This window comes from Triturus cristatus, chromosome 10, assembly GCF_964204655.1.
Source record: "Triturus cristatus chromosome 10, aTriCri1.1, whole genome shotgun sequence".
In the NCBI taxonomy this organism is placed as follows: Eukaryota; Metazoa; Chordata; class Amphibia; order Caudata; family Salamandridae; genus Triturus; species Triturus cristatus.
The window spans coordinates 405,564,176-405,586,166 of NC_140593.1; the positions used below are offsets into that span (position 1 = coordinate 405,564,176).

The 21,991-nt window shown below is 43.2% G+C and overlaps 1 protein-coding gene across 15 annotated transcripts in view; it reads left to right on the plus strand.

The window, feature by feature from the left end:
- Positions 1-21,991, plus strand: part of KIAA1217 (KIAA1217 ortholog) — a 1,240,780-nt gene that overhangs the window by 1,168,987 nt on the left and 49,802 nt on the right. For all 15 annotated transcript variants that reach the window (XM_085631670.1, XM_085631677.1, XM_085631672.1 and 12 more), the window contains 2 exons: positions 11,830-11,977; positions 18,247-18,745. In XM_085631670.1, coding sequence (XP_085487796.1) covers positions 11,830-11,977; positions 18,247-18,745 — 647 coding nt within the window. The remainder of the gene's footprint in view (positions 1-11,829; positions 11,978-18,246; positions 18,746-21,991) is intronic.

The following is a 21,991-nucleotide window of genomic DNA, read 5'->3' on the forward strand; positions in this document are numbered from 1 at the left end:
CTCCGCCCGTGCAGTCACTATTTGTGGACAGAGGAACGTGTTTTGTGGCTCCGGCGCAGTTTCACGTTGTGGATTTGGCGACCGGAATGTGAGGGGAACTTTTTGAGAGCATCCTGGAGGTTTTTGGTGCGAGGAAGCGGTGTCACTGAGGCTCCGAATGCCCGCCCGGTGTCTGTGGCGAATGAGGCACACGAGGGATCGAGCGATTGCTCTGAGTATCGGCGGACGGGTGTAAGGCTACCCGATGGAATCGACAATGTCTGCTGGGAGCTGGGGCAGAGAGAAAGTGCTCCGGAAGGATCGAAAGTAAGCAGGAGTGTTTAGACAATTCCGGACCCTGAGTGGAACATCAGCGCCTCTCGCGAATACAAAATGGCGGCATATGCTCCCTAACCGGGGAGTCCACGGTGGTGAAGCGGCGCCTGTAGAACGATCTACGCTTGCTGAGGACCTTATTTGATGTTCGCTGTTGCTGTTACCCGGGGGGCGCTCTGGAGATATGAAGTTATGCGCAACAGAGATGAAGTAGCGTTCTAGCCTGATTTGATAGGAACGGCTGGCGCTTACGCACTCCTCAGAATGGTGGCAATATCGGAACGAAGGCGCGAAGGCGTGAATGTGAAGAAGTTTGCCCAGTAACAAGTGATAGACTCGGCTGGGTCTGTTACGGCGCATGTAGCAGGTTATGCCCTCATGGACTGAGGGTTATGGAGTCTTGGTCGGAGGGCTTGTGAGCTCGGGATGGTCACCTGCGCTACACTTTGAGGTCTTGGATTTGCTAATCTGCCGTGCTGGGATATATTACTTTGGTCCTGTGTGCTTACACTCCTCGCTATACACGGTTGTATCCAGTGACTGTGTAGTCCAGCCTTACGCACAAGTGTTGTCTGACAAAATGGCGACGCACAACACGCGACTCTGACCTCGGTTGGGGTGTGCGCTACCACCTGGCTGGCTGGCAACCATACAGGAAGCGATCAAGGAAGCGACCAGGTTCTGCGATACTCTCAACAAGCGTGGTGTCCGTGCGTAAGTGTGGGGAACAGCTTGATAATTGTCCAATTGAGTACTTTGGTTAACAGAAGAGGAAGGAAGGAAGCGACGAGACCGGTGTACGTGGGTCCTCCATAAGGCCGGGTGGTAACTCGACGAGGCCGTCGACAACGACCACGGTATCCGCGTGCCTAGCGACTAACAACCATGGCAGATAATAAAGAGGCAGCGAAAAGCATGAAGAGGCTCAAATCTGACCAGTCGAACCCGAATTCTCCCAGTAAGGGGGGGAAAAGCAACACCGACCCGATGGACATGATACTTAACAGACTAGATGAAGTGAGAGACCTGGCAAAAGCGACCAAAGAAGAAGTGGCGGCGATTAGACAAGATATTCGTGATACCAACGCAAAGCTGATAGAAGCAGAATCAAGGATTAGTAGACTGGAAGACATGGAAGCCAAATCATGTACTGCCATTAAGCGCCTATGCATAGCCACGGACCAAACAACGCGGAAACTCGCTGAGTTGGAGGATAGAAATAGACGAGGGAACCTACGTATTTTTGGTCTTCCAGAAGGTTCAGAGGATCAACATGGGAGCTGTGGGACCTTTTTGGAATCTTGGTTCACCCAGGCTACTAACATGACCTTCCATCACCCTCTGGAATTCGATAGGGCCCATAGAGTGCCGGGCAAGATAAGTAAGAATCAAAAAGGTCCTAGAGCCATTGTGTGCAAGCCGCTACGCTACCAGCATGTAGAGCAAATTCTTGGCTTTATGCGGAAAAACAACCATATTCTGTGGAAATCTACCAAAATCTACATCTCACAGGATTACAGTAAAGAGACGGTGGAAGTCAGGAAGGCGTTCCTGGCACTACGACCGCTGCTAAAGAAAAGGGGCTTTCAATATGGGTTCGTGGGCCCAGCAAAGTATCGTGTGATGATCCAAGGCTCTCCGCACCTTTTTTCAGACCCTACGAAATTGAAGCGGATGCTTGATGGTCCGGAGGACTTGGACATGGACATAAGTAATGCCGCAGCAGACCAGGCCTCGGCCTCAGGTTACAAGTAATCGATCCCTGCATACGCACTCCATTCAATTATCATTTGTGATTCATTTTCTCTCTGTAGAAAGTTGTTGTGATGAGACTCTCTGGCTGAGGGTGCTCACGTTGGAGAGACTGGTTGAGTGATTGCGGTTGTTACTGATCCTTTTAGTATGTAGTATGCCTCTAATGATCACCTTCAGATGCTGAACGTCAGTTGCTTGGGTCCTGATTAATACTGGTTAATACTGATTAATACTGGGCATGCTTCATATGTGGGTTAAGGTGAGCGTGTTGATGACTTAGGGAGAGTTCGTTACTCACCTCGGTTTGGCAGAAGAGGTCTTTGTAGGCTGTTCGCCTGAGGTAGGATGGTTCGGAGTACGTTGGCTAACAGCGGTCCTCAGTTTAGATAAGTTAGTGCCTCTGTTCTAAGTTTTATCTGGGATGGTTAAGCACGGGGAGGATGCAGCGCAATCTCTTTTCAGTCACCATGCCTACTACGTACAGTTGGGGTGGGAAGGGTGGGGGGTTGAGGGTTTATTGGGGTGGGATCTGTGTTCTATGTTTATTACTTTTGTTTCCTCTTGCTTACACAGTCATCATTGTCTCAATGCTTGGGGGTGGGGGTGGTGTGGGGCTCTATTATCGCAATAATTGCGTCTACCATGTGAAATATATACTTACCGTAATGAAAACGCAACTTACTGATGTCACATAACTTAATTAGTTCTCCATTGGGAGTGTGCAATGTGGACAAATTGAAGATAATATCTCTTAATGTTAAAGGCCTGAACCAACCGGTCAAGAGACAAAAGATTTTAGATTATGCGAAGAGAATGAGAGGTGACCTTGTTTTGCTTCAGGAGACGAAGCTTGAGGCTAAGCAGTTTTACCATATGAGGAACAAGTTTTATAGTGAGGTTGTGGGTGCAGAGGCTGTGAGCAAAAAGAATGGTGTTCTGATACTGGTTGCAAGGAAATCTAAGGTGGAGATTCTGTCCTCCGAGGCTAGTGCTGATGGAAGGTTGGTAACGGGATAACACTGAGTTCTATGTTACAAACATATATGCCCAACACTAGTGATATGAAGTTTTGGGAGGATTTGAATAAGCACATGGCAACTATCCCAGATAATGCGGTACACATTTTAGCTGGGGACTTCAATCTTCCAATGGATGCAACTTTAGACAGAGACTCACATTGTCCCTTCAAAACAAATAAATCACATAAAGCTTTTCTGGAACTGTGTCAACGATTCCACTTGGTAGACACATGGAGGCTCCAAAATCCCACTGAAAGGGACTATACTTTTTATTCCTCACCACATGACTCGTATTCCCGAATTGACTACATCCTTATAACAAGGAATGGGGTCCTTAGAATAGAGTCTACCACCATAGAACCCAGGGTAATGTCTGATCATTCCTGCATCTCCTTGTCCATTGCTAACGTCAAACCCTCCTCTCGTCAGACGTCTTGGTGTCTGAATGACGAAATCTTGAACAGTGATGAGCACCGGTCCACAATACAAGATGCGATATCTTCTTACCTACAGATTAACAAGGAAGGGGACACATCTGATCTAATTAGGTGGGATGCCTTGAAAAGTACCATAAGGGGAGTGTGTATCAAAATCAGATCAGCAATGAATAGGAATTATAATGCGCAGTTGGAGTCCTTGGAGACCGAAATAGCGAACCTAGAGAATGCACACTTGAAGAATAGGGATGATGTGTCTCTTTATGCTTTGGCGAATAAAAAATATGAATATAATAAAATAGTTCGCGAGAGAGCGGGTGTATGGTTAGATAACAGACGGAGATTTAAGCTCTGTGAATCCAACAAGGCTGGCAAGAGCCTAGCCTCGTACTTGAAGTTTAAAGTCCAGAAAAACACTATCAGTGTCATTAAAGATGCATCAGGATCTTCGCATTCGGATCCAGACAAAATAGCAGAGGTGTTCAGAGTGTTCTACGAAGATCTTTATGCGAAGAATAAGGCGGTAGAGGAAACCAGGATTATGCAGTACTTAGACGAGTGCGATCTCCCACAGCTCTCTGCTGAGGACCAGGTCAGCCTCAATGCCCCGATTAGTACACTAGAGATAGAGACTGCAATTAAGAATCTGAAAACAGGGAAAGCGCCAGGGCCTGATGGCTTTACGGCTAAATTTTACAAAACCTTCCCCTCCCTCTTAGTTGAACCCCTCCTACATCTATTTCAAGGCATAAATAAATCTGGTGAGGTACGAGGTACGCTAGCTGAAGGAATAATCGCAGTTCTCCCCAAAGATGGGAAAGACCCATCATTGCCGAAAAATTATAGGCCTATTTCTCTGATTAATATAGACTGTAAGCTATTAGCTATGATACTTTCCGCTCGCCTCCAGAAGGTCCTTCCCCAGTTAATCCACCCATCCCAAGCGGGCTTCCTTAAAAACAGGTTGTCCAGTGACAATACAAGGATTCTGGCACATGTTCTAGAAAAAGCGAAACTCATACGTACACCTACGGCAGCCATAACACTAGATGCTGAAAAAGCCTTCTATAAGGTTGACTGGTCCTTCCTTGAAGCAGTCCTAGGTAAATTCAACTTAGGGGAATCATTCACAAGACTGGTTATGTCCCTATATTGTTGCCCTTCAGCAAGAGTTAGGGCGGGTGGATCTTTCTCCTCCTCCTTCTGTTTAAAGCAAGGCACGAGACAGGGATGCCCCCTGTCCCCTTCATTGTTCTTGTTGGCAATTGAACCGTTCTTATATCATATAAGGAATGACCCTAACATAGCGGGTGTTCCGTTTGGGGACTGCACTGTCAAATTAACGGCATATGCGGATGATGTACTCGTTCTGTCTGAGAAAGCGGGTGAAGCCATTCCCGCACTCATGGCTGATATTGAGAAATTCTCAAGAGTTTCGGGGTATAAACTAAATAAAGACAAAACGGAGGTCAAACTCCTGAACAATGTTGGGGATAAAGGAATAATTGGGGATTCAGGTCTCACTTGGCAATCTAGGTGTTTTAAATATCTGGGGTTAGACTTTGACAAAGATCTGATCTCTACACTGAGAGTGAATGAAGAATTGACCCTTAAAAAGATATCCACACTTCTGGAAGGGTGGTCTCCAAAATTCCTCTCTTGGTGGGGCAGAGCGGAGACGCTCAAAATGATGTCAGCCCCGTTGGTTAACTATTTGGCCAGCATGCTCCCTATGACGTTTTCAAACAATTTTATTACTAAGGTAGATCAACTGTTTGGTAACTTCCTGTGGCGGGGCAAGAAAGCCAGAATCTCACTGAAAAAGCTGCAATTGGCAAAGGATAAAGGAGGGCTGGGTCTCCCATCGTTCAGGAACTATCAAACAGCGTTTCTTTGCAAACAGGGAGCTTGTGGTTGATAAAATCCCCTGATTATAAACCAATCTGGGTTAATATTGAGGAGTCACTAGTGGATCATGCGCCTTTGGAGGCCCTCCTCACTATGGATCTATCGCACTTACCACACTCCAAATACATCATGTTAAATACTAGACGGGCTTTGCTCAGACTCGACCAATCCCATAATACAAAATTTACATTTCCCAAGTCGTCGTATATGTCCCTGTGGAGGAATTCCCATCTCAAATATAAGGGCGGTGATACATTCTGGGAATCATGGTCCAAGAAGGGCATTAACTTGGTGGGGGATCTGTACAATGGTAAGGATCCGATTCCGTTCTCGATTTTACAACAAAGGTTTGATCTTGCCCCGATGGATTTTTATGAATTCTTGAAAATCAAAGCGGCACTAACTGCACGTAATTTCTCTCCATATACACCATGGTTAATGACTCATCTGCCACGCCTTCTGTACACGGGCCACTTCGTGTCACGGGTGTACAAACTATTACTGCCCCTGCCCAAGTCCAAACATAAAAGGATGGAATTGAAATGGGAAGGTGAACCGAATTTGACAGGTATAATTTTCGACTGGGAGGTGATCCATAAGATGGCCCTTACACATAAAGTCTCACCCATTCTATTCCAAACAAAGTTCATGCTAATCAACAGAGTATTCTGGACACCGGACAAGCTCTTCAAATGCAAATTAAGGGACTCTCCTAATTGTTGGAATTGCAAGACAGGTTCTGGGGATCTTGCACACATGCTATTTTACTGTCCTTCTCTGGGAGATTACTGGGGGAAAATATTTGACTGCATTTACCACGTTTTTAAGATAAGGCCTGTACGGGACTTTGTATATGTAATTTTGGGGGCGCTAGACCCACTACTACCAAACGTTCTTGATCGTCAGCTTCTGGACTTGATGCTGACATTGGCATGTAAAGTGGTTTTATGCAACTGGAAAAATGCAAGGGCGGTAAGCTTCAGAATATGGCAGGAATGGTTATCATTTTTGAGGGGTGCTAATAACCCGGCTCTACAAGCACCTACTTGGAGCCCGTTAAATAGAAGACTTTGGTCATCATTGGACGCTTCCTCCTTCCACTATGAACCGCCTTAAGGTACTATATTGTGGTTTGGACCCATTGGCCGGTGATGATGTTTGAGCCCCAAGCGCCGCGTCCACACATTGAGCATTGTATATACACCTTTGTATTGATGAAGTAAGCAAGAGTTGATTCATTTTATATTACTTGTTATTTGTCAATTCTTTTCTGTTATCTGTAATTGTTCGACAATATCTGACTCGTATCTTTTCTGTAACGGAAGAGTTATTGTATTGTCTTGTCTTCTATTTTGTTTCAATAAAAACGATTTGAAATAAAAAAAAAAAAAAGAAAAAGCGTTATCTCAATCGACACCTGAAAAATATATTTTGAAAAAAAAGTAATCAAACTGCCAGATACCCGCAAAAAAAAAATATATATATTTAACACGTGCAACATATTTTACCTGGTAAAAAAAAAATGCCATCAGCATTAAAAAAAACACCTGTCCACGAGCGTATTTACAACATATGTTGTTTTGAAAGTCTTGGTTTGCTGTTTGCACAGGAATGTGTGAAACCATTTGCAGACACCCCTTTTTATGACACATTGAGCTTGAGCATCATATGGCCCTATGAACTTGGCTAGAATTTTGACACAACACTGTCCTCCTTTGCAATTATTTAGGTTCTGTGCTTTTTTTGGACTGAAATTTCTGTTAAAGGGCTCTCCTGGCCATTCTTTTTTCATGGTACTTTGTATGTACAGTGAGGTTTAGGATAATGCGTACTTTAAGAAAGATTATGTAAATGCCATTAAAAATTTCTGATCATGGTTAGAGATGTTTGCTCATTTTTCCAAATTGCAAAGACATTATGAGTATCTGTATTCAGTGCAATATTTAAATTGTGGCCTCAATTATTATAGAGCATTTAGCATCCACTTTATGTCAATTCATATTTGCAAAGTAAGACGTTTCTTCCTGCCTTTAATTTCAAATGTAATGTAAGCACTGTGATGTCATTGTTATCGGCAGCCTTGAAATGCTGCTTTCCTTTGGTGCCATGCACTATGCGAGTTAGGCATGCAGAAACTTCGGAGTCACGCCACTTTAAAGGAATCCAGTTATGGATTGTCCTGGGCTGAGGAAGGCTGTGGTTATATAAATGGAAGGATTAACATCTTCAACTTAAAAGTATTGCACCCTCACTCTGAGTGGCCTACATTTATGGTACCTTGATTTTGTGTCTGAAAAAAATTGTCTGTTTCTCTATTTTGCAGTTTTTCCTTCTGGCAAAATTGCCTCACGTATCTAAACTTTCATACTTAGAGTGAGGGATTGCAAATGTAGACAAAGATATCACACGCGATTTCAGCCGATCAATCAAAACTTTATTAAGTTAAGATATATTTTTATCTATTTGCGCAATTCTCAAGATTTTATTTATTTTTACCGCTCTAATACAACGTGTGTATATGAGTTGGCTGAATTTATAGCTGCATGTATATGACCTTAGCCTTCCTCCTACTACATTCTCTGGATTCATTTTGTCAATCTGTGCAATGCTGCTCTAAATGGACTTACAATTTATTTCCTCTTTGAGTAATTGAGTCTGTGCATTATGTGTCCTTTCCACACTTACTATTGCCAGTATTGGGAGAAAAGTGTTGTTCAAAGCCTTTGCAAATCCTGGAAGCAGAGACCTTTGTTCTTTTGTCAACATTCACAAGTGCTATCTTTACAGATCAATTCAACTTTATAATTCCTAATTATGCTGTGGAAGAGGTGTAGTGGTGTTGTGAATTCTTGGCCTTGTCAGATGGAGTGGGGCATTCACCAGCCTCTGTTGGCCACCAGGTTTGATTCCACAGGGAAGGACCGTTGCCAAACTCCATCACCTCCGTTTTATCGGTTTTAATCTGAAGATAATTATGACTCATCCAGCTCATGATGTGAGTCAGACAAGCATGGAAGCTAGCAGCAGTGGACTCAGACTGTTTAGATACAGAGATGAGTCGTCCGCGTACGAGACCAGAGAGAAGCCATGCTGACATGAGTCAAGCAGATTGTTGGAGTCTAAATATTGCGCTAGCTCCTGGTTTACCAACCTTTCGAGGATTTTAGCTGCAATTGGCAAACACAAAATAGGTCGATAATTCTTGACCTCCATGGGATCTATGGGCGGCTTTTTCAAAATTGGTCTGATGCAAGCTTTTTTCCAGACCGACGGGTAGGTAGTTTACCTAAATGTAAATGTATGTATGTATGTATCTATTTATTTTTATTTAGGAATTCATTTTGAATATTTGAGGCTGGAGAGACCGTTAAAGATGTCTTTTGGTGAGACCTAATTATAGTGAATCCTAGTTGAAGGAGCCACTGCGGTTAAATAGGAGTTGACAATTAAATGATTGTGAACTGAGAGTCCAATTCTTAAGAAACGTAGCCGGTCGAAAACGCATATTTCAGAATAAATTCCTGATCATAATTCACTGGACAAGAGTGTCTGGATTTTTCTCAGATGCAGATGGTACTTCATTCTGCTCAACTGTAAGTGTAGGTTGTAGCTAGAAAGTGAGTGTCGGCATGGGAGGTGTCTGTGGCAATGCAGTGAACATGCACACATCACGACTTTGAGGTCTGTGCCTTTTCCCACTCTCGCTGCACTTCTAAACCTACACTAGCTAGGTGTAAGAATTGATGCGAGTGTGTGAAAATACCTCAAACATCACCATTCCCAACGTAAGGATTGTTGGGCAAGGGATTTTGTCGACATGGAAAAATGAGCAGGTGCATATTTCGCCTTATCGCACGCCAGCGGTTGACAGCTTTGAGACAATCCACAAATGTGAGGTTGATCTTCACAAATGTATGGCAGAGAATTAGTTTTCGTTCAACTACAACTTGGGGATTTGTGATTTAGGGTCTGGGGATATATGTAGGAAACCTACGTCTGTCTAACATGATGCGTTTTGTGTAGATTGACCTCTTGGTATGTACTGAACTATTGTAAAATAAAACCTCCAAAAAACTGTTCTGACCAGCTGAATGATGCTGAATTTGCTTTCTGCCTACCCTGTTTCCGTTGTGAACCGGGGGAAAGAAACCACAGAGTACATATATTATGGCACAAAATTTAATGAATTTAAAAGTTACTTTCTCCCATCCAAGATGGAAATAGTATTTAAATGATGAATATATCGTAGACTATTAGTGGTGGATTTTGAAGCCAACGAAAAATGGCGTTTGCATGCAACTTTGTTGGTCTTGGTGCAAGATATGATTCATCAAAACCAACTTCGACAGACCCTACACAGATGACGCTGTAATGCTTGTAGTGCCAGGCACCACTAGGGTTTGTCAGAAGAACCCTCACCCACCAACCCAGTTGGTGGCATGCTTCATCATCAGGTTCCCAGCTGAGTAGCCGAATGCTACCCAGCTGTGCTGCGATGCCTGATTACAGTGGAGTGGGATTTTTGGGTGTGTGTGGTGAAGTGGTGAGATTTAAAAATACCTCTGGGATGTCGTACTGATCTATTATTTATTCCCCGCGGCCCAGGGTATATTAAAAACAGAGCTGCGGATAATCTATGAAGACTAATAATTGGTCTTCATTATCCTGCTAGTCAACATGTTTCAGCCTTGTTAAAAAATTATAAGGCTTTCTTCAGGACCACTATGAAGTGAGAAAGTGAAAAACGTGAAAGTGGTAAAAAATTACCTGATCCTGGGGAGACTGGTGTAGGTGCAGACGTGGGTGGGTCTGACGCATTCTGGGATGTATATCATATATCTTGTACTTTTCTTGTAAAGGTTCCCATAGCATTGGGCCAGTGTTCATTTCCAGGGTGTGGACTTGTATTTGATTTTTTTTATACCTAAAAGGGTTGTAGAGTGCTAAAAAGTACTAGCCCCACCTCCCTTTCTAAAAAGGCATCCACTTGCAGGTGTTCCTGTTAGCCCCATGTGGTCATCTATTTTACATGTGTGGACACGTAGTACAACTCATAATTCTGGGGCTTCCAACCCCCCTTTAGTCAGAGGTAGTTGAATCTTTTCCTTCTCTACACAATATCCCATATATGTAAAGATATGAGTTTAGCGTTCTAAAAAAAAACCCACACATACCTGCATAGGACTTCCGGAGGTTTATAAAATGGTACAGTCGTCTCCTGATCTACCATCTTGGATAACACAATCCTGCCCATGATAGATAGAGGCAGTACGCACCAGAACTGTATTGGACTCTTGAGTCCTATCAGTTGTCAGGTCCTATTGGTTGTCACTACATTTAATAACAAGATATTCTGGATCCTGTGGCTACATCTAATTAACACTCGCACCTATGTTTTATCAGTGCGTACATTGTCTTGGCTGTACAGGTAATTCCCTGCTGTCTGTTATTTTCATTTCTTTAATGTACATTCCATTTTTGTTTGAACTTCCACGTTTTACTGTGCTGTAGAACACATTGTCACATCAAAGATGTAAGTTGCTCCCCCCCCCCCAATTTTTTTTAAATTGCTCAAAGATAAATCCATCATGCAGTGGTATCATTATTAGCTCCTTTGTTTGCATTTTATGTCCTAGTTGATGCCGTAGTGAATTGTGCTTTGTCGGTATACTAACATAGCAGTAGTGGTCATCTGCTTCTGATCAAGGCTTCTCTGACTTTATTCGTTGTTTTATTACTAACACTTCAGCCATTTGGCTGACACATGTATTGAATATGCTTTGCATAAAGAAAAATTTCCTATGATACACCCCTCCCCGTATGATGTTATGACCTAGTTCTTGTAATACTCTTCTCCTAAGAATTGTTGCTGCTGGTACTGTCGTTTATCCCCTTAGTTGAGTGTCCGCCTACAACTGCTTGGTCTCTTGCCCCTTGCTACTTCTGCTCCCGATTGTATAACTCAAAGCTTTTACAAGGCCACATGCGACTTAGAACTGAAAATGCAGGCGTGACCTGCGAGTAGGTCACTGCCACTGAAAGACAAATCTTTGATTCGTGCCCATAGGTCTTTCCATGCATTGCCAGTGCTTTAGGTGAGCAGACGAGACCCATTCGTTTTGTATGAACACATTCACTACATCCACAAATTCTTCTTTCTTGGTAATGTTACGTGGTCTCTCCAAAAGTAAATGCGTCTCCAGACTCATTGGGAACATCAACTTGTGAAGCAGATCATTATGATTCCACCTTCATGACTGGATTTTGCAACAAATAATTAATGATGGCAGCATTTGAGCAGAGATTGGTACTTTTTGTGAATAAAGCTGGTTTGCATTAGTAAGCGGATGTTTAATTTATGCTCCTCTAACTCGTCCGTCTCCTTCTGCTGTCAGGTGCGTTTCCTCCCTTACAAAATAAAATGCGAGCTGTGCTGCGGGTTGAAGTGGAAGCCGTGAGGTTCTTGAAGGAGGAGCCGCATAAACTGGACAGCCTGCTGAAAAGGATCCGCACCATGACAGACAGCCTCACCGCCTTAAGGAGGTAAAGGTCCAGGTGTAAAGCTTGAAGCCGTTTTGCCAGGTTGGTGGGTGGAGGTTGTGTAACATTATAACGCAAACATTTACAACGCATGCCTTTACAATGCAGTTTTTACATTGCAACATCCAATAAAACGCATGATTTTACATTGCATGCCATCACAACGCATTTTTAGAAACTACATTTACAAGGCATTCCATTACAACGCATATTACTTTTAGGGCAACAGTAGGGTAAGAGTTGGATAGTGTAGGGGTAAAAATTACTATTCCCACTCCAGTGAGTGCAACAGTAGGGTAAGTGTTGGATAGTGTAGGGGTAAAAATTACTATTCCCACTCCAGAGAATGCAACAGTAGGGAAAGTGTTGGTTAGGGGAGGGGTAAAAATTACTATTCCCACTCCAGTGAGTGCAACAGTAGGGTAAATGTTGGATAGGGGAGGGGTAAAAATTACTATTCCCTATTACTTACCTTATATTGCGTTGTAATGGCATGCGTTGCAGTGACATGCGTTGCAATGACATGCGTCGTACTGACATATGATGTAATGGCATGCGATGTAAAGGATGTTGCGTTGTAATGACTGCGTTGTAAAGGTAGTGCAATGTGACTGCGTTGTAAAGGTTGTTTCCCGCGGGAGGACCCCCTTTAACACTGTGGATCCGATTCCACAACATGACATCCGGAAGTGACGTTTCACTGACTCCTAAGACTCTCCTTTGAATATGGATTTATGAATTGTTAGGCCAATCGTCCAGGCAGAATCCTTCCCTTCTGTATGTCTTTCCCTGCAGTGCCCGTCACTTCAATTTAGCTAAGCTTTTTAGGGAGAAAATGGTCTGTCCCCAACCGTTCTTCCGTCGATGGTATTCTGCGTGTATTGTGCAGCCCCCCATAGTCAGTTGCTATATGCTGCCAACAATACTGTTAGCCTTTACAGTAACAATGCTCATACAAAAAACACACCTTCCCCGAGGCTCGTCTGCATCCTACTTCCTGATGCAGTTACTTGTGTTTCTGTCACAACCAGATTAGAAGAGCAGACTGCTATGGTGTGACACCGGAAGTCTGTTATTGATAAAAACAACAGAGATTTAAATGGCTATAACTTATGGCCGCGTATCAGTTTGTGGCTTACTCCATTGTTTGCAGAAATTGATGGGAAAGGTTAAGCCGGCAACAGAATAAAAACCGTCTGCCAGGCTCACGATAGGCAGAGACTCTTATTATGAAGGTGCAAGCAGGACACGCTCTGTCTCTCACAGACGCGAGATAACGGATATCAGTAATAATGAGGGGGACAAGCACATACAGAATTGAAGAAGCTTGCAGATTCACATGCACACACGGGGAACAGAGAAAACGTGACTAACAGCTAGAAATGAACATACTACCTCATAATAAAGCTGTACAAGGCGACTGTGCAAGTCACCAAAATGCTTCCAGAATAATAACACGCAATTGTCACATATGAATGGATACCCTGAGATTTTAGTACTATAAAACAGCAGAAGCAGGCGCAGAAGTGCACTGCACAGCCAGAAGACCAGCTCACTCGCCCCCCCCCCCATCCGCCATGTTTATAAAGACGTACTGTTACAGAGGGGTAAGGGTTACATGTCGGGCTCAGGCTGGATGCGCAGTGCACCATCACCCAGGGAAAGACCTGTCTGCGCTCAGTGCACCAACCACATTGAAGCCAAGCACAGAGGATAGTCAGCCACGCAATAGAAAATGCCCCAATGGTGGAGTGGTCTGGGGACACGTCCCGCAGAACCACCCTACTTCTCCTCCCTGCCCCCTTTAACCATGTTTCAGAAGACATATTGTTACAAAGGGATATGGATTAACCACCTAGTTCCACTCAGTGCACACCAGTTGGGCGGGCATCCGAAGTAGGACAAGTCTGCACCGTGTGCACTAGCAGCATTGACGCCAAAGGCACATCGCATAAGAAATGTCCATATACTTTACGGATTCCCAATAGGGTGAACATGGTCTAATGGCATATTGGGTTTAAAAAAAAGGGGGTGTTTCGCCAATAGCCCGCAAATGTATGCTAATTGGACTCCGAGAAACATAATCTGTCCTGTAATAAACATAAAGACAACCCAGTTGTAAAACTACAGTGCACTGGGAGATCGTCCAGCAGCATGAACAGGTAATGTGATATTGGAAAACATCATGGAGGCATTGTTTGTCGTCAGGCTGCATTACAATAAAGTATACAGCCGCGAGGAATAGCAAATGAAGGGCACTTAACAAACACGTTAAGCTAGATTCATGTGTACTCGTACAGCAAGTTCCTGGTTTTGTTCCGCTACGGAATCAGTCTGGAATTCGAAGGAAGAAAAGTGAGTAATCGTGAGAAGTGAGAGGGAGTTCCCACACGGACTGTCTTGATCATCCATGACTGGTGGTCAGCATGAAAAGTCTGCATGTTCATTAGTTTGTTCACCACTGCTAGATCTTGTGACCTAAGAAGCCCCACGTGAGACTATGCCTTACTTTCAGATATAGGCCATTTTGTGAGATACCTCCTCTTCCAGTTGTTTTTTTACAGGTGCAGCGAGCTAGGCTAAAGAGTAGGTAGTAGTTTATGGTAATTCTAAATCTAAACTTTTCCACATTGTGCGTTATAGAGGATTAGAATATAACTGGTCTGGAAAGTGCCCATTGTCATGGATTCTCACCAGGGATGACCAAGAAGACATTTGTGACACTCTGAAGAGGACTAAACCTCACCCTAACCTGTGCCCGCACCCTTTTGTCTTGACTCTCGGGGACAGGGGTGCACTTGTTGTCAGGTTAATAGATGGTGGGTGGGTGTGGCTGTTTGTTTTGGGCCAGAGACAATTGTTGCCTTGGGTTCCAAGAAGGTCCGCACAGATGCTTTTTTGCCACCTTATCTAACACTGGTCATCAGGGTTATAAGTGAACCGGTCTATACCAGAAAATATATACGCGTGTTTTTTACCATCGCCACCTCTGAATCGGAGAGTACTGAACATGTACCCATTTTGCTGCACTACGATACTGCATATGTACACTATGCTGCTGTGCGTCAGTATTTCTAGATTTATAGGATTATGATCTCACACTGTGACATAGCCTGTAATTATGGCCATTACTTTGCAGACTTTTGCCTACGCATGTGGTAATGGAATGTTGAGTGCACACTGTGAGGCTGATTTATTAAGGGCTTGCATTGCCCTTACATCACGTAAGGTGACAATGCGACTCAGGCCCTTAAGTGGAATTTACTTAGCAACGCAAAGTCGCCCTGGGTGGCCCTGCGTGGTTCAGTAAATCCAGAGTGCCTTGCGTTACTATGGGTAGAGAAGTCATTCCATGGATGGAGCATGGGCGTTTCCATGCATCAACTAATGGATTTTGATGCATACCTAGATTTACTAAGGTGAATACCCCTGGGATTGAGTCAAAATGGTACACCTTCTCAAGTGAGATGTAGCGAGGAGAAGGATCGTTGTTTCTCCTGGTTATGTCCCTCTTCCACATGTGCTGCATTCAGCAGCACACGTAGAAAGCGTAAAAGACCTCTGAAACAATCCTGCATGTGACACAGGCACCCTGGTGCGTTGGCACTAGGCAGCACAAAGTGCAGCAGTGTAGGTAGAGAACCGAAATGCACCGTATCTTAGTAGATATGGCACATTTCTGCTCTCTCCCTGCCATGCAACACAGTGCAGAGAATTGTCTTGTTGCGTTGCGTGACTTCTTAGTAAATCTGTCTCTTTCTTTTTTGCTGTGTGAGCTTCTGAGTGACAAGGGGAGCCACTAAGAGAGGAAGCTGCTGGTCTTGACCTGCATGTGGTGCTTTTCTCCATCACCATCAACAATGTTGCAAAGAGTGCATTTCAAAGCTAAAAATTGGGGGTTAGACAAAGCACTAAAGGAGAAGCTGCAAAAGGATCACATTATACAAAAAACGGTTGCAGTACACACGAAATATTATTTATGTCCTCCAAATATTTCTTTGCTCACCAATAGCAGCCTCTGCTTTGTATACAAAAAGATACCTAATTCAAGTTATTCATTTGTAGTGCACATTATTAGGTTTGTGTCACAGGGGGACTTATGACTTTTAAAAACTTAAACCACAGGTGAAATAAAAATAAAAAAATAATATTAATCCTAAGTAAACCTAAACAGCATGTGGAATAGATCTATGGACAAAAATACATGTGCCATGAAAATGTACAGCTAATTCCTGTGCCACAGAATATTCACATTGAAATCTTATGTCAATAATATATTTATATATATTACTCATGTAATTGCGGATGGCGGACGTCCAGAGACACTTGTGGGCAACAATGTTTAAAACCTATTAGAATTTCTTTAAGTTTAATAAGCTTTATTGAAGCAGAATGTCGATACAACATAGGCCTAAAGTATAACAATGTAGAAGATAACTCGCAGGCAATATAGGAGTCGGCAAGAAAATCATAGCAGAAAGCGGTTTACATTTTAGGGATAATAAAGGAAAGGGGAAGAGGGGAAAGGGAGGGAAGGGGAAAGAAAATATACAATATGCAAGCAGTAAATAAGTCGCAATAATACACTCTAAAAATAAGTAGGGTATATTGAACAAATTAACAACTGAATAAAAATCTGCCAAATATTAAAAGAAGAGAAAAGAGGACAAAGAGGAAAAAGTCATGTGGGTTGGAAATTTTCAGAACGATGGCAAGAAACCGTGCTGATTGAAACCTTATTCAATAAAACTTATTAGAATTTCTAGTTTGTACCATTATGCCTGAGAGCGTTATTGCACTACTTAGTGCCTGTCCACGAACACTCGCTTTCTACCATCTTCCCCTCCCTTAAGTTCCTCTTTCACTTTACCGTCCGTTGCCCTCTTCTCTCCTTCTTGCATGGGTCCTCTGGTCCAACATCTCCGCTCCTGTATTTACCTGTAGTTCTTCTTCTGTGGAACCCCTTTGGAGTCAGTGCCCCATTTTCTGTCAGTGTGTTCCTCTCTATGTCGCTTCGTGCCTCTGCCCCTTCTCTTGCCTCTGTGGCACATGACCTCCCTTTTCCGCCACACCACTTTGGTTACACTCTGTGGGAAGAGCTGTTGCTTTTTCGTCTTTCTGCCTGCCTGTGTCACTTGGATGTTGGTTTTATTAAAGTTACTTTCTCTGTGCCCCTTCAGCCCCTGTGACCTATTTGCTTCTGCAGCAGTGCCCTTTCAACCTAGGTGCCCTCTTCTCTGTGTACTAATACCACCTTGTATGGCTGTACTTTAACTTGCCCATGTCTCTACATCAGTAGCGGCTGCTGAAGGGAGTGCTGCGGGTGGGGCGGGGGAGTGGCAGGGTGGGTGGTAGTAAACTCCGGCATACTGCTGAACGGAGGTAAGTAAATAAATAAAACAAATTACATTGCGCGTGCTGCATCGCCATTTGGCGTTGCAGCGTGCGCAATGTAATTTGTTTTATTTATTTACTTCCCTCCGATCTGGCGTATGCCGGAGTTTACTACCCCCACCCGGCCCCTCCCCCGCCTCACCGCCCCGCAGCACTCCCTCCAGGAGCCACTACTGCTCTACATAGCTTAGGCCTCACAGAACCTTCAGCCTTCCTCTGTGGGATCCCCTCCACTCCCAAAATGCAGTTCCCATTCGTCCTCCACCAATCCCCTCCCTCCTCTTCTTTGCCTTCCGTTAGCTCAGAACAGGAGAGCAGAATACCCGTGCACCGGAGCGAGCTTTATTAAACTGGCAGAGAAGGGAAACAAGCTCACTTTCCACTATGCAGAGTGGGTAGCTGAGAACCTTATGGTCTGAAGTTGATGCATGCGAGGATGCAGGCAAGCGTGCCTCTGTCTCAGTAGGCCTAGTACAAGAAGAAAGGCTGCCCACGTGCTTTCCTTCCAGGGAATTTAACATATGCCCGAGTTTAAGCTTACATTTGAAGCAGTAGCTAATCTGCAAGCGAGATGTACCCCACTAGCAAAAGTTGAACCCCCGTCATCCGTTGTTTGCCCTAGTTAGGGGAACACACTCTCTGAGGCTCCCAAATAATTTGCTGCTCACTAAACTACAGCATACTGTGAAAAACGTCTTTTAAAAAGTTTCAATATTAAGTATATGTTTTTCAGTTTTGTTGTGGCCACTTGTATGCAATTTAATGTGCCTTGACTTTGGCTAGCCCCCAAGCTATGTATAAATGCATGTTCTAAACTTCCCCCTCTTGTGTTCATGCTTTCTATATGTGTTGTATTTACTGGGTATGTTGTATTGTAGACATGTGACGGAGGGAGCGGTCAAAGGAACTGATTCATCCCAGAAAGTGCAATATACGATCAAAGAGAAATCTTTAGAAGCAGAGACTTTACGCAATCATGATGAAGTGGCCCAAACACAAAGCACTTTGCAGCAGAATTCAGCAGGAATCGCACAAGAGTCAAAGACCCCATCTGTGAGACCGGAGTCTTTCCCTACTGTGACAGTTCATCAGGTGCAGAGTTCCCCTGTTGTCCTTCACCAGTCACAGCACTCTACTGCACTGGTTAACCACGTCCAAAGTTCACCTGCCACACCCTGTAATGCTGTGAACCAGCTTGCATCGGGAGATCAACTACCCAGCATTCCACTAACCACGCAGGAGTCAACTGTGGTTATTCAACAAACACAGACCGCACAGTCACCTCCAGTGGGATCCCTCAATGGATCTTCAGTGCACGGCTTTTTCATCAATGAAGCCCACCATGCAAGTTTCAGGAACCGAGCAGTTTCTATTGAGGTAAACAGGAAGTATCCACACTACCCCCATTCCTGCCAGTCATGTTTGTCTCAGTGCTAGTTTTCTCAATTTATATTGCAAATATTGTTTTTATCAACACAGTTGTGGTTAGAGTGTCCTTAATCTGTCACTAGAAAATAATTCTGAAAGAGATCTACTGTAAATGTTTGTTCATTGTAAAAACATTTCCAACCTAAGGATTGTAGGGCAAGGGATTCTGTCAACAAGGAAAAATTAGCAAGTGCACATTCCGTCTTATCGTACGCCAGAGGTTGCCAGCTTTGCAGGCAATCCGAAAATGTGAGGTTGGTCTTCACAAATGTATGCAAGAGAATTATTTTTCATTCGACTACAACTTGGGGACTTGTGATTTAGGGTCCGGGGATATATGTAGGAAACCTACGTCTGTCGAACGTGACTCATTTTGTGTGGATTGACCTGTAGGTATGTACAGAACTATTGTAAAATAAGACCTCCAAAAAACTGTTCTGGCAAGCCGAATGATGCTGAATTTGCTTTCTACCTACCCTGTTTATGATGTGAACCGTGGAAAAGAAACCACAGAGTACATCTGTTATGGCACAAAGTGTAATGAATTTCAAAGTTACTTTCTCCCATCCCAGATGGATATAGTATTTAAATTCTGAATATATCGTAGACTATTAGTGGTGAGTTTTGCAGCCAAGGAAAAATGGCGTTTGCCTACAACTTTGTTGGTCTTGGTGCTAGATATGATCCCTCCCTTCAGAAGAAAATTGGGCAATTGTAGACACCATCCATTAAGGGCATTGATGAAATAAGCAGACGTATTGTAGTAGACTCTTCCACTGACAACTAGCTTTTAACACCAATTTTTTTACAAATGTTATTTTCAAACAAAAAACCCAATACAAGCTAATTCTATATAAATAGCAACACCTCATGTTAGAAATAAAATATAAACAATGGTCCCCCTATTAAAAAGACTCAGCTCAGTGTCTTCACAAGCTGTCTCAGTTTAGGTACTCACCCACACTCATGGTTCACTTGTAGACTGCGCCCAACTCTTTACTCTGTATTTAGGACTCCAGATTTCATTATGTAATAATATTGAATATTTTAATTGTTCAGAGGGCCGGGATGTAGGCTTAAATGATAATACCCAAAAATATTTACATCAAGCCTGTTATCCCAGCGTACAATTAGTGGGGATATTTGTCACATCTCAGCTCTTCACATCACCACTCCAGTTTAGTAGAGTAGGTGCTTCTGTATCTTCCAGTCTGTTGCAGTCTGCGATTCGCCAGTCACAAGGTAAAGTCAGCAAATCTAGCCTCCTTTTTTAGGCTTTGATTTAAGTAAGCTTATGGGGGGAGGATGTAGCCTTACGGCTAGAACGGGTGACCCCGAAGCTGGGAAACCGGGTTCGAGTCTTGGCAATGACGGTAAAACATCCTGTGATTCTGGGCAAATCACTTAATCTCCCCGTGATGAATGTGTCTTTCTGTAAAGAAACTGGTGCTCATGTAAAGCGCTCCAATACCTGATTTCTCGGGTCTAGTTTGCACTATATAAAACTCTAAAAACAAAACAAAAAACAATAGAAACAGCCGAGAAACCAAAACGTACGAACGAAATAAACACTAGAGACAGGTCGAACCCCCCATTGGTGGACATTTAATATAACCAGTTAAAATTGGTCACAGTTGATGGTACAGGGGCTTTTGGACATGAAATAATAAAAGGACTGGGAGAAAGAAGTGTTCAAGAAATGCAGCTATTGAATGAAGCTTCTAGTGTCCCTGCACCTGTAATTTCACAGTTGCGTAATGGTAAAGTCTACTGTCAGTAAATGTCGGATTGTATTGGTAAGCAGTGAGACTCTCCTTGTTGTTTCTTCTGAACACATATAATCAATCCCTTGTCCATAACCATGTATCCTTCAATTGGATCCAGCAGACACTGTTCACAGTTGGTGATCTGAAATTCCTTTTGGGAACGCCCATTACACAAGATGAAAGTGTTTGAAAAGAGGGTCATTGTATCACACCCTTGATCTTCCAGTTTACAGTAGTTAATAGAAGTAACTATGGTGATATTGTGTGACTGTTAGGTGGTTGTATGCGATTTCATAGAAAAACTATTTTATGGAATACAATTACTGAGAAACCAGTTAACCTAAACTATTTAAAGTAAATTTTCAGAATGGATGGCATTCAGCATTTCACCGAAACCAATTTATAGAATGTCTTTTTTTTCGAAATTGGCTTTTGCATACTTTTTCTTAAGGTGTAAATACAATGGATGGTTACACTCATCCCTGAACCATAAAACCCTTTCTATCTCTAAACTCCACGACTTCCTGAACCTTAAAACCTGTTTTTTACAACTAATCCCCAACAATATCTGACTGCTTAAAACATCTTACCACATCCAAGCAACACTCATCCCTGAACCCTAAAAAGACCCTCACTTCCCTTAAACACTGACCATCCATGACTCCAAACACCCTCACCACCCCTAAACTCTACCCATCCCTGAACCATAAAAACCCCTTCTACATCTGAACTCCATCCATCCCTGAATCCTTAAAACCCTTCGCCACTCTAAACTCCACTTAATCCTACCCTAAAAACTCTTTACCACCCCTAACCATTACTGAGCCCTAAAACCCCTACAGTCCCTAAACTCCACAGATCCATGAACCTTAAAAACTCTCAACACCGCTAAACTACACCCATTCCTGAGCCCTAAAGACACTGCACACCCCTAAACTCCACTCATCCGTGAACCCTAAACACCCCTCACCACCCCTAAACTCCACCCTTTACTGAACCCTTAAAAACCCCTGTTTGTGCCTGAACTCCACCCATTCTTGACACCAAAACACCCTGGCCACTCCCAAATATTAGCTATACCTGAACCCAAAAACCCCTCACTAATCCTAAACTCCACCCAAGTTTAATGTTATTTTGGCTTTTTCCCAAAAATGATCTTTCCTTTAAAATGTTTCGTTTATTTTTCGATTTGTTTGTATTTCCTTAAAATTGTCTTTCCTTAAAATTGTTTTTCCGTGATTTGGTTTTGTGAGAAGCACAACAGGGGGGAAGATAGAATTCAGACTATCTAAGAGAAGGACCCCGAGTCAATAGTCAAAAGGAGGCAGAGGTGTTTATTAATCAAGGTCCAGTTCAGAAAACGAAGAATAGATGAAATAATAGACTGTCTCCACTTCTGGGGTCTCGTAGGATTCTGGTCCGGTGCTCG